The sequence below is a fragment of the Fulvia fulva genome, chromosome 7, assembly GCF_020509005.1.
Source record: "Fulvia fulva chromosome 7, complete sequence".
Lineage (NCBI taxonomy): Eukaryota > Fungi > Ascomycota > Dothideomycetes > Mycosphaerellales > Mycosphaerellaceae > Fulvia > Fulvia fulva.
In genome coordinates, this window is record NC_063018.1 from 2,531,481 (window position 1) to 2,543,950 (window position 12,470).

Consider the following 12,470-nt stretch of genomic DNA (forward strand, 5'->3'; position numbering starts at 1 on the left):
GCGTATTTTGAGCCTCAACCTCCTTCACGTGCAGCGCATGATCATCATTATGCATTTCCCTATCAGGCGCGGTACATGGCTCCATCACCAGGCCCCTCGAATGCTTTACTCCCTGTGGACCCATATGTGGAAGCCGGCTGTTAGTATCTGGCGGCAAAATTTGTATCTCCCAGTTCCCAGCGGACTGTAAGTCAAACATATTGTGCTTCTACTCTGCCTCCTTTGAGTCTTAGCTAACGAAATGTGCCTCCAAGAATCTACAGAGTGTCGAAACATTTGGCTATTCTCCGCGGAAATGCCAATGGAGCCAGGGTATACTATGCCACAGAGGGGGAGCTTACCGAGTTGCGCGAGGAAAATGCCGATCGAGCGCTCACTTTGAATGAGCAAATCCTTGTGATCTCCAACGGGTTGGACACGATAGCACAACACTGGATGGCAAGGCGAGAAGAAAGGCAGTAGGAGTGAACAGTAGAAGATAAGATGATGGCGCATGTCACGGGCGACCGACGGACGCAACACTCAGAGTGGCTAAGGCTTGATCGATGTATCTCTTGAGCATGGACTTGGAGGCCTCTTGCAACCGACGCTGTAGGTGTCTCACGAGAGTGCGTTGTCTGTATGTGTGGTTCCTTTCTCGGTGTTGACCAATCAACCGCTCCACCAAGAAAAGCGGAAGGGTATTTGCTCGAACACGCTAGAACGCATCTCTCTGGCGCGAGTTATAGCAACAACCTCGAAGCATGACACGCTGATATGACAGCAACAAGCTCGACAGCTATGGCTGTATGGTCTCTTGCCAGGAGGTCGCACCACTTCCATCATCATCCAGCGGAAGTGAACTCTGACGCTGGTTCCATTCACTTCGGTCCACACGCTCCTGACAAAGACTGCACAACATCTCATTGATCCATGTACAACGCTTCTACAAGTTTCCTTCCCAACGACAACCACCGCATCACTCCGTAAACCAACTCGATCGTACCTACCGCACGACTACGGACATGGCCGCCACACACTCTCGACTGCTCGCTTTGCCGGGCGAGCTACGCAATACCATCTACGAGCTCGTCTTCACCAGCGACAACGCCGATGGGAAAGTCGACGTCCGCGACGCATCACCACCGCCAAAAGCTCTTCTCCTCACCTGCAAACAGGTCTACAACGAGACTCGCAGGATCCATCGAGACGCCCATCGCAAGTATTGGAAAGAGACCACATTCGTCCTCGACCTCCGCTCTCGGTTTGTCCCGGCGGTGGACCCAGACAAGATCTCACGCCTCAAGAACTGCGACCTCGAGCATATCGCCAACCTCGAAGCTTTCGTGGACACCAGTGACTCATCCGCTGCAACTGTACACGAGCGCATCAAGTTGTCCAACACTGCAGGGCTGTGGTTGTGGAAGTCAACGTATGCGAACGACCGCAATGATTCGATCCTCCCATTGTATTGGACATTCTACAGATATCGAGACAAGGACAAAGTATCGCTCGCCGCTTGGAGTGACGAGGAGAGTGCAAGGTCTGAACGAGCAACGGTAGTGCGGATTCCTCGGAAGGAAGTACCGCTCGCTGAGCAGATACTGACTATGTGGAGGTGGGGACGTCCGAAGTATGGTGGATTGCCACTGATTGAGAGGGCCTAGGCGCGCGGAGCAGTCTCGCTCGACTTCTTTGACGTGTTTGAGAGGGCGTGGCAGCGCATGGTGTCGAAGTCCGCTGTATGAGCTCTCAGGACGCCCGACAGCCTCCTTTTGTCGACAAGCGTCTCACCTGCTTCAATACAACAAGCGGAATCCTGTACCACCGGTAGAATAGCGAAATGCATAGTCTGTTCAACAAGGCGCAAGGTGTCAGCGCGTAGCCGCTTTCTCTCCCAACTCGTATCCTCGTGATACGACAAGGTGAGACAAACATCCCTAAATGTTCAGAATGTTCTGGTCTCCGCCGACGGGACTCGAACTAAGAGCCTTGGCAGTTTCGAGCTTCACAAAAGCAAAACAACCGAGACCACCCTGCAGTCCAGATCTCAGCGCCTAAATGGCAGTCCCAAGAACAGATTGCAAGGCTTGATTGGCCCCGGTTGTTATACAGTACATACTTTTAAATGAAATATGTAGGCAATAGGCGTTGCGTCGCCCTGCACCCAGATTGTGATGTGCTTGGCGGCTTGCATGTGCTTGTCGCCGCCACTCGCGGTCGAGCATCCAGCTCTTCCAACCACAACTTAAACACTTTCCTCAACCGAGCAACATCGACACCAAATTCCATGACCAAAACCACCACCATGGCCACACCACCACGATCCCGACTGCTTCTACTTCCCGCAGAGCTGCACAACACCATCTACGAGCTCGTGTTCACGCCAGCCCACGACGCCAACACGCTCATCGACATCCGCACAGCTGAACCACCATCAAAGGCTCTCCTCCTCAGCTGCCGCCAGCTCAACACCGAAGCGCATGGCCTGCACCTCCAGGCCTATCGCACTTACTGGACCACCACCAGCTTCACTCTCGACCTCCGCACCCTCGACCTAGGACCCTCAGACCTTCGCCAAATCCGCGGAATGACTCGCGACCTGGCGCACGTTCAGAAAATGGAGGTTATCAACCGAGGCAATTTCGGCCAAGGAGATATCTTCAGGAAGTGCTCCCTCGTCGAAACCGCGCGAGTGGGGATCTGGTACATGAAATTCGACGGTGGAAGTTTGGACGGCCGGGACCTTGATTCGTGGGTGATAGTTGCTGACCGGCTGACCACGACGAGCTCGTGCTCTGGGGGTATGATTTCGGACAATGCGTCACAGAGGAGGACGCAAGGCTCTACCGAGGCGCGTTTGAGCCAGCGCCAGTGATGAGTGAGCAGATTATTGCGCTGGCGAAGTGGTACCGGCCAGGGGAACATAATCGCAACTTAGTGCAAATGGGGAAAGCTCGAGCGTGGTTGTGGCGACATCTTGCATGTTGGAGGTGAGAAAGCGCTTGTGGCCGCGAAGATTATCGAGCGCACTTGAGCCTAGCCCGTCCCAAACCCCATCGGACTATCCGCAAATACCCCCTCATGCTCCCTCCTCTTTCTATTCCTCCTCCTCGGATTCTACCCAGCACCCTCGTCAGAACCCCTCATAGGCCTCTCCTGAAATACCCTCAACTGCTTCTCCGCCCACTTGTGCGGGCCCATCCTGAATGGCCTGCTCTCTTGCCAGGGCTTTCTCGGCTCAACCCTCCTTACTGGACCTTTCTTCGACGTTCCAACACTCTCCCCCTCTCCATGCTTCTTCTCCCACCTTTCCCTCTGATCTTGCACGCTGTTGGCGGATCTCCCAACAAAACCTTGGAGTTGACTCCGCCGAGCTTCCCAATGTGCAAAGTCCTTTTCCGGGACGAGACTACGGTTCTTCAAGGTGTCGATGGTGCCGATCATGGTCTTGATGAAGCGAAGTGCTGATTCCTTCTCGGCGATGTGGGCGTTGATCGATGTATATACACCTTCAGTGCCATAGGTTATGCGCGATCGCAAGAGGTGCACCATAGGGTCCATGCGATCAATTGCGCGGACAACTTTCTTGCTATCGCGAGTTTGAAGGGCGAGGGCAAGATAGCTTTCGAGAGTTTTGACATCCGGGTAGGAGAGATGCTGCTGCATGTCGTCGATCAAAGCGGTGGCGTTCTCCATAATGTGGGTGTTCTTCCAGTCTCGCTGACAGGCGGACATGCCGAGGCGGTAGGTGATGGGTCGGGCTTCGACACCAGAGTTGTGCATTTGCTGGACCACTTCCACGGCCTTCTTGGAGCTACGATTGAGGTTGAGGATTCGCAGCATAGTGTGAAAGTTGTCGAGGTCAGGCTGGACGTTTTGTCTGGAAGTGAACTCGTCCCAATATGCTTGAGCCGCCTTTGGGGTGCGCATTTTAAGGCAGGCGTCGAGGACGACGCTAAGTAACTTGTTGCCAGGCTGCACCCAAGCCATGGATGCACTCTTCCTCGGATTCTCCGGATCCTTCGTTGGACCTGTCACGGGTTTGAAGGAGCTGATTACTGAGTCTACCCAGCCGTCGGAGTCCTCCACAACAGCCGTTTCCGCTTCTCGAGGAACGTGGCCTGTCATTCGTTCCGGCGATCCGACAGGCGGGATCAGTCTCTCGATCTTGGTAGTCTGTTGAACAAGAGACAAGACATCATCCCAATCCTTCATGCTCCTGCTGATGAGGAGCAAGTTGGCCATTTCGAGCACGAGCTTCTCGTCGATGGTAATCTCACCTCCTCTCCACTTTGTCACAACTTCTTGCCAGATGCTTCGTCCTTCATTGACGGCTTTCCGCATCTTCTGCGCATAATCTCTTGCAGGTATGTTTCCCTTGCCGTCTTGTGCTGTGGCTCCGTGACGTATGGCACCGATCAGGGTGGAGTATGTTATGTAGTCGGCAGCACGGGGTCCTGATTCGGGAATCTGACTTGCCACAGCCCATAGCGCGTCCATGTCTCCTGCCAAGCCGCATACCCGCAACATGGCATTTGTGTGCATGATGCTCGGCTGGACCGTGCTGTTCTCCGCGTTCATGCTGTTGTAGATGTTGAGCGCCTTGCTACACATGTGCTTGGGGAACTGCTCGCCTGGATCAAGTCGAGTTTGTGGGAAGCTGCGGAGCAGCAGCATGTAAGTGTAGCTATCGGGATGCTGTGCACGCTTCTTCATCTCGTTGAATATGTCGATGGCGGCGGTGTATCTGCCCTGCTTAACATGCCAATCGATGGTGTGGTTCCAAGCTACGGTACAATGCTGACTCTTACTCGCAATGCGGCAGAGATTGAGAGCCTTGTCGCGTTGGTTGTTCCGCAGGGTATAGTGGACATGGTCGGCGAGCTTCATGGGGTCCTTCAGCCACAGCACCTCCGTCCGAAGCGCTTTCTCTTCGGCCGGCGTGAGGGCGTTTTCCTCCTTCTTCGGTCGGGCGCTGTGTCGGGGAGTATGGCTCGAGATGGCTGATTCGATGAGGGGTCCCAAGGCATCGCCGTCGTGCTGTGTAGGAATCGCTGCTGTGGCGAGTCGTCTTCGTGGGCGACGAGCTGCGAGTCGAGGCGCCGAGATGAGCGGTCGGTGTATCGTCTGCGCATCCAGTGCATCTCTGGCTATGGCACGGACTGCGCGACGGATACACGCGCGGCATTCAAACATGCTACCAGAAGGTGATTGATGTGAAAGCCGAACGTGCCCAGCGTGCACTTTTCGTGAGCCTCGTATGGTATGCGAGATTGCAATCGATTGTTGCTCCCCAAACCGCCCCTAGCAACGACGCGCAAACGGACGAAGCCTGCAGCTCGGACATTGATTGTGTGGAATCACTCTACTCTGCACATCGACGTCGACATCGACATCCATGCCCACCCAAGATGGAGCACAATCAGCCCTCCACGGCCCTGTTCGACGTCTTCCTCCGTCTGCGGCCAGGCCAAGCAGACCGCGAGCGCTTCCTCGATGTCGAAGAGACACTGTCCGCAGCGCCCACCCACATCACCATCAAACCTCCCGCCAAAGACACACGAAAGCGAGCAGTCGAGCGATTCGCCTTTACACGAGTCTTCGAGGAGAATGCGGGACAGCGAGATGTCCTCGAGTCGACTGGCGCAGTGCGGCTTGTTGAAGGTGTGCTTGGCGCACCGGGAAGCGAGGGCCGCGATGCACTGTTGGCTACACTTGGTGTCACAGGATCGGGAAAGGTAGAATCCCTGACAGGAGCCTATTCCAGCGTGTGATGCTAACATTCGGTAGAGCCACACAATCCTCGGATCCAAGACGCAGCGTGGCCTGACTCAGCTGACGCTCGACGTACTCTTCCAACACACCGAGCCATACCTCGCGAATGTCGACGCCAGCGAAGCAGTCTACTCTTCGCTATGCTCTGCAGATGTCTCGGAATCACAGCTCCTCCCTGCAACCACATACCTGGACAACCTCTACGGCAACGGCGACACGACTCGCATGTCCAGAGCCACAACGCCCGCTTTGGTACGACACGAAACGCCCATTCTCCCAGGCGCATTTCCTTCCTCCAAAGAACCCATCACAGTCTATGATAGACTATACCCTGTTCTCCCCGACCACCCATCACTTGCCCCCTCCCCTACAAAGTCTTCCTCCATCAACCCCATATCCCGCTTTGCACATGTTACTCGCAGTCTCGCCAAACTTACCCAGTCGTTTCACCAGGATACCTCGTTTTTGTCTGCCGCCGCTACATCGAAACGCTACACTCCACGTGTGTCTACCCTGCCACAATCCCCATCCGTCCAGGACATCCAGATCGACATCGACGAGGATGCCGAGTATGCTATCGTCATCAGCATGTACGAGGTCTACAACGACCGAATCTTCGACCTGTTGACAGCCACCGTTATGGCTGGGAAGAGTCCGGCAAAGAGACGTGCACTGCTATTCAAGAGCACCGAGTCGAGCCCAGATCGAAAGGTGGTTGCCGGTCTGAAGAAGGTCGTCTGCTCGAGCCTGGAAGAGGCGTTGCTAGTCCTGGAGACTGGTCTGCAAGAGAGAAGAGTTGCTGGCACTGGAAGCAATGCCGTCAGCTCGAGAAGTCACGGCTTCTTTTGCCTGGATGTCAAAAAGCGCCATCGCGGAAGAGGTGTGCCTGGGCCTTGGACAAGCAGCACCATGACTATCGTCGATCTCGCCGGTGAGTATCGACTGCGTTGTCAAGTCTCGCCAATTGTTAACACGCCGTAGGCTCCGAACGTGCTCGCACCGCAAAGACTGCAGGTGCCACCCTCGCAGAAGCCGGCAAGATCAATGAGTCCCTCATGTATCTTGGCCAGTGCATGCAGATGCAATCTGACAACGCCCACACTACAAATCCTCACCTCGTGCCGTACCGCCAATGCAAACTCACCGAGCTGCTCTTCAGCAACAGCTTCAACCAAGGACTCCACCACAAACCACCTCAGAAAGCCATCATGATCGTCACCGCAGATCCACTTGGCGACTTCAACGCGACCTCTCAGATTCTGCGATACAGCGCTCTTGCAAGAGAAGTTACAGTCCCACGCATTCCAAGCGTCACATCTACCATACTCGCCGGCACATCAGCAGTTCCATCTTCCAACAGCCGCCCAGAGACACCTTCTGCCATCGTCGAGGAGCTGGAAGCGACCCTAGCAGAAGTCGCACGTCTACGTGAAGAACTCGACATCACCCAGCTCCGCCTGGAAGAGGAAACTCAACGCCGCCTCGAAGCAGAAGCATCCTGGACGACGGCCGAAATGCGCATCGACGAAGTCGAAGCTGAAATCCGCGAAGAAGTATGGTCCGAAATGGAGTCTCAACTAGAGCACGAGAAGCGAAGATGGCGAGCCGCTCGCGATGAAGAGCTAGATCGCCAGGACGAGCACCTTGACCGCAAGTTGGAGATTATGGCAAGAGGTATCGAAGTCTACGAAGACGAGGACAAAGAGAACGAGGCTCCCATCGGCGGTGAAGATTTCGCTGAGAGTGTGATGGAGGGTCTCAGTGAGAAGGTGGGGAAGATGAAGGTCGCCGATGGAAGAGTCGGAGAGTTGGAAGATGAGAATGCCAAGCTCAGGGACAGGCTGGCGATGATGGAGAGGGAGAAGGGCCTGAGGAGTCCGAGTAAGAAGATGAGAGTTTTGAAGACGAGGAAGTGAGATGGGATGGAAGCTGAGGAGTTTTGATTGGATTCTCCTGGCCGTTTGCTCGGATAGGCGTTTGGACATTCTCGTATTGTACAGCTTTCTTGTTGTGAGGGGGACGATGACTGGCGGCTACGGTCGTCCGGAGTACGGTGTACCACCGTGGTAATAACGATCTTTGTTCCATTCACTTAGTCAGCGTCTATCGCCGCCCAGAGCTTCGACGCATTCCCATTCTGCATAGGCTTCTAGCCTTGGACCTTGCACGGTCGTCCGGATATTGCAGTGTCCCACAGCGACGCGACTCGTCCTTTGGCTGATCCTTTTCTTCTACACTATGCGACGAAGCAGCATCGGATTCGAGCCTCGTTGCTCATCACGGGTGAGGCGAAGCGCTTGTCACGGGCGACACCATGGAGCACTGGTGATCGCTGCTCAGGTCAGATCACCGCCACAAGTGGTGGTGAGCCTGGAATCGTTTCATTCACTGTACATACCACACTCCCTGCCTGTTGGGTATCAGTCTCCCTTCTACATCAACTCCTCATCTCCATCTTCGTCAACGCCACCGCCCTGCGCAGTATCATCCTCTTCGTCGTCCTCATCGTCACCCGCTGCTTCAATCCTCTGCTTAACTGCAGGCGGCGGCAGCTGGCTAGCCCCTTCTTTCAATGCCTTGACCTTCGCCTGAGTCATCTGGAACACATACTGTCCCAGATGCTCCACGCCTGCCATTTCTGCGACGCCTTCAGGTGCCTTGTCGTTCAGCTCTCGAGAAGCCGGGAACATCTCATTCGTGACCAAGCTTAGCTTATCACTCCTCTCGAAGAGTGTTGCGAAAGCTTCTCTTAGCTCGAGTGAGGACTCAAAGACTTCTCGCCTGCCAAAAACGTAAAGACCAAGACGAGCACGGGATAGTGCGACTGTCAGGCGGCGCAGATCGCGGAGGTAACCTGGTGACTTCGTACGCACAAGTGACAGAATGACATAGTCGTTCTGTTCACCTTGATACTTGTCCACTGTACCGAGCCAGCCAGGTAAGTCGAAGAGGCGGTTCTCTTTGCACCGATGATCGAGAACATTTTTGATGAGCGCCTTCTGTCCGGCGTATGCTGTCAAGATCGTGATCTTCTCCGCTGGGTAGCCGAGTAGGCGCATGTACTGGTACAGTGCGACAGCATATTCGGCTTCACCCAGGTTCTGCAGGAAGTGCGGCGTTGGTTCTGTCTCGCCCTTCTCCTGGTAGTCGGGTACGTCGATGAATTGGTAATCATAGCGGAGGCCAGCGTTGGCGGCGACGAACTCTGGTGCAGTCGAGGTGAAGGGCAAGTTCTGTAGTGTTGGGTATCGCCATTTGTACAGCGCAGCCAGTGAAGGTCGTGATCGGCCTTGAGCATCGAGCTGAATGTGCGGCACACCGAGGCGAATCAGTCTCTGGAAGAGCGATTGTTCGAGATTGGCGTAGGTCTTCAGTGTATTGTTCTGTATCACCGGCGAGTTCTGCAGATGGTCGCCGACCAGGACAATGCGCTGGAGCTGCGACTCAGCTGGCTTGCCGTCTTGCGTGCGTGGAGCTTGAAGCACGAATGGCACGAAGTTCTCGACCTCTGTGATCTGTGCGGCCTCCTCCATGATTACGTTGTCATAGTGAAAGCCGAGGTTGGCAATTTCCTGCCTTCTAATAGCAGCGTGCGTAGATGTCATCGCAATAATGCGGGCCTCCTTGACAAGAAGGTAGTTCGCCTTGTCGCGTTGTGCTCGCAAGATCTCGAATGGTCGAATGTCAGCCAGCTCGTCGAAGACGCGGCGAATGTGCCTCTCGCAGCCTTCAGCGGTCTCGATGATCTGCTCCTTTGATGCATCTGGCACGAAGAGAGGCTGTGGCGCATCGGCGAAGAAGGAGTGAAACGGAAACGAGGTGACCAGATCTTCCGACTTGGCTTCGTCTGACTTGCACGACTCCCGGTATCGCTTCCAAAGTGGCTGTACCCAGACCTGATCAAAGTAGTCTGCGTTCTCACAGCTGGAACCATGAGCGCCAACGGCTCCGATGCTAGCAGCCAGACGTTGCACTTCCGCCAGATGATGTCCAGCTCGCTCGTTGAAAGACTCAACTCGGCCTGCTTTGCTGAAGCTCGCTTCTGTTGTAAGCTCCTCTTCGCCATGACCCAACCGCAGCAGATGACGATCATCGATGTCGAGGGCCACAATCTTTTGGAAGAGTTGATTCAGCGCTTGATTTGAGTGTGCAATGAGAAGTGTGCGTTGTTGTGGGAAGTTGTGGTAGATGTTGTTGATGATTTGTGTCGCCACATCCGTCTTGCCTGTGCCGGGGGGCCCAACTATCATGGTCAAACCGGGCTGTGTGCCAGACGTGATTGCTTCAACTTGTATTGGTGTGAATCGCACTCCGTTCAGCTTATGCACGTCAGTGGGATAAGGTCCAAGGCTGGGTGGCTTGTAGGTGGACACCCTGTAGGTCTCTGCGGAAGGTGCAGGTTCTGGACCATCTGGCTGGTCGTGTTTCCGCTTCTTGTTCTTCTTCGGTGGCGCAGGCGCAGGTTGCGTACCTGTAGATTCGAGCACGTACGGCGGAGGAAAAACGGTGTCAAACTTCGGGTCAGGCTCTAAAGTCTTGCCAGCCAGTGATTCTATTAGATGCTGCCAGTCCAAGAAAGTATCCCGGTAGTCGACGCTGTTCAGCCTGTTCGGTAGTCGCTTGTAAGTTGCAGACTGTGGATCGCCGTAGCCCAAGAATACCTCCTGTAGCCAGCTAGGTACCGGTGCGTCGGACACAGCAAGCTGCTTAATGCTCTCCAGGACAGGCCGGAAGTTGTTCTCGCGTGCTCGTCGACGGACGACAACATTAACACTTTCGTAGATGTCGCCCTTGCCTGCATCTGCTCGCTCCTTATCTGCCTTGTAAGCTGCGGCGTCCAGTCTCAGTAACAGACGCCTCGATCTTGGCCGTGGTGCTCCATCAATGTAGTCTTGCTGCTCTTGACCTTGGCGGAGCGGTCTGCTGTTCTCATCAAGCACGCTAATGACTTCAGCACATCTTACGTGCTTCAAGCCGATCGTCTTAGCGGCGGAGTGCTTGCTGTTGCCGTTGGTGAGCTTCATGCTTGTGTCTTGGGGATGCAGAGCAAGCAAGAAGACGACGTCGTCAGGTCGAAGGGTCTCCCATTCTCGTCGTAGCCCTGGCTGCAGTCTGCTCACGTCCAGTACGACCTCAACCTTGGCCTCTGCAGGTACTACTTCGCCAACACGAGGCGCTACAACGTCGATTATGCCAGGCTTGCTGATGGGTATCGCTAGTCGTGAGAAGCCGTCAAATCTGGTGATACCACCCCCCAAGCGCGGCTTCAATCGTTTAATGGTGTCCTCGATGTGCTTTCTGATTCCGTAAAGTGCTTCGTGTCGGTACAAAACAAACGAGCGGTAGAGGAAGTCGCCTATCGTGAGGTATTGAAGATTCAGCTTTGGAATAGGCAGAGGTCGTGAGTGGTCATGCTCGTCCACGCGGAGCATCGCATCGTCGTACAGCGTCTCCTCTGTCGGCAGTACTCGCAGTGTCCGTAGCCTCTCCGTGTAGTATGGTTTTTTCTCGATCACCTCCACCAGTGTCTCCACAAAGAATGTTCGATCTCGGACCAGTATTGATTTCTCTGGGTATTCCGCTGTTCTCAAACCCAGCTCTTTGCATAGCACAAGCACTTCTTGATCCGTCAGCGCCTGCATATGACCTTCCAGCCCTTGCCGTTGCGAAAGTGCACCAAAGTTGGTCAGAACCAGGATCTTGAGCTTTTCCGGTTGCAGCTTCAGTGACACCTTCTGCAGCCTCGAGATCTCAGCATTCTGGACCTCCTCATAAGCCTGTCTGCTCAACTGTTCTCCCGTCTGGTCCTCGATAGGAAAATGCGTGTAGTGCGCCAGAAGCTGATACATCTCCTTCAGCACTTCTTCGTCCTGGTACATGAACGACAGCCTTATTGCAGACAGCACGTTCATGTCCTTCAGCAGAGTATTGACATATCGCCTCGTGGGGAGCTGGCTCTGCAGGTCGCATAGCAATTCAAGAAAGCGCTCGCAGAACAGCACGTTCTCCTGCTTGGTGTCCGCACCCGCATCCGCATCGTAGAGCTTATCCAGGAATTGCAAAAGCAAAGTATGCAGCCAACTACGCTGGAACCGCAGCTTGGCCTGTCCTGCCGCATCCTCGTTGTCGAGCTTCTTTCCTGCTGCTCGCCATGCCTTTTGCAGCTGTGGTCTCTTTCCCAGATGCCGCTCCCGAGTCGCATCGTCGTGTAGGTTGTGCCAGATGCCTATCGAGACCAGAGGGGCACACTCTTTGCGGATAATGCCATGGTCGAGACTCTGGTAAGCACCAACGATGAAAGTGAGGAGGAAAGATCGTAGCGTCGTAGAAAGTGATTGATCGATGCTCAGTTGCGCGACGCGTCTGAAGAAATCGGCGAAGTCGTCTGCTCGTTCTGGGTTGCTGGCAAAGGTTGGCCATGTGGGAAGGTGTTCCTGTCGCTTGGTGTTGACCAGCAGTGCTAGTAGAAGCACATGCTGGTTTGACGAGTCTGAGGTGTAGCCAGGCCACAGATATCTCTCCAGTGCCTGCAGCTGCTCTAGCAGAAGCAGTGAGAAGGCTGAGCATCCATCTTCTTCAACCAGCTTCCAGAGCTTTGTGACGGTACTGGGCAGCACTTTCGGCGGGTTCGCTGTTGCAAGCCATGTTTCGCGTGCGATTTTGGCTAATTCGTTGTCGCCGGTCAAGTCGCTAAGGTCTGGCCGCGACATTGT

At 54.7% G+C, this 12,470-nt stretch overlaps 5 protein-coding genes across 5 annotated transcripts; 3 read left to right on the forward strand and 2 right to left on the reverse strand.

Annotated features, from left to right (window-relative positions):
* Nucleotides 1-1,004: 1,004 nt before the first annotated feature.
* CLAFUR5_20309 (uncharacterized protein) lies at nt 1,005-1,646 on the forward strand (the record flags this gene model as incomplete). The annotated part of the gene is made up of 1 exon (XM_059463145.1): nt 1,005-1,646. The coding sequence occupies one exon, from the start codon at nt 1,005-1,007 to the stop codon at nt 1,644-1,646; it is 642 nt and encodes a 213-aa protein (XP_059319060.1).
* A 641-nt stretch (nt 1,647-2,287) lies between these two features.
* Nucleotides 2,288-2,857, forward strand: CLAFUR5_20310 (uncharacterized protein; the record flags this gene model as incomplete). The annotated part of the gene is made up of 1 exon (XM_059463146.1): nt 2,288-2,857. One exon carries the CDS (start codon nt 2,288-2,290, stop codon nt 2,855-2,857), a length of 570 nt encoding a protein of 189 aa, XP_059319061.1.
* A 242-nt stretch (nt 2,858-3,099) lies between these two features.
* Nucleotides 3,100-5,178, reverse strand: CLAFUR5_10318 (Pentatricopeptide repeat-containing protein 2, mitochondrial; the record flags this gene model as incomplete). The annotated part of the gene is made up of 1 exon (XM_047909466.1): nt 3,100-5,178. One exon carries the CDS (start codon nt 5,176-5,178, stop codon nt 3,100-3,102), a length of 2,079 nt encoding a protein of 692 aa, XP_047764015.1.
* A 215-nt stretch (nt 5,179-5,393) lies between these two features.
* Nucleotides 5,394-7,673, forward strand: CLAFUR5_10319 (Kinesin-like motor protein 9; the record flags this gene model as incomplete). The annotated part of the gene is made up of 3 exons (XM_047909467.1): nt 5,394-5,720; nt 5,773-6,688; nt 6,739-7,673. 3 exons carry the CDS (start codon nt 5,394-5,396, stop codon nt 7,671-7,673), a joined length of 2,178 nt encoding a protein of 725 aa, XP_047764060.1.
* Nucleotides 7,674-8,189: 516 nt separating this feature from the next.
* Nucleotides 8,190-12,467, reverse strand: CLAFUR5_10320 (RNA helicase aquarius; the record flags this gene model as incomplete). Its single annotated transcript, XM_047909468.1, has 1 exon — nt 8,190-12,467. One exon carries the CDS (start codon nt 12,465-12,467, stop codon nt 8,190-8,192), a length of 4,278 nt encoding a protein of 1,425 aa, XP_047764469.1.
* Between the last annotated feature and the right edge of the window lie 3 nt (nt 12,468-12,470).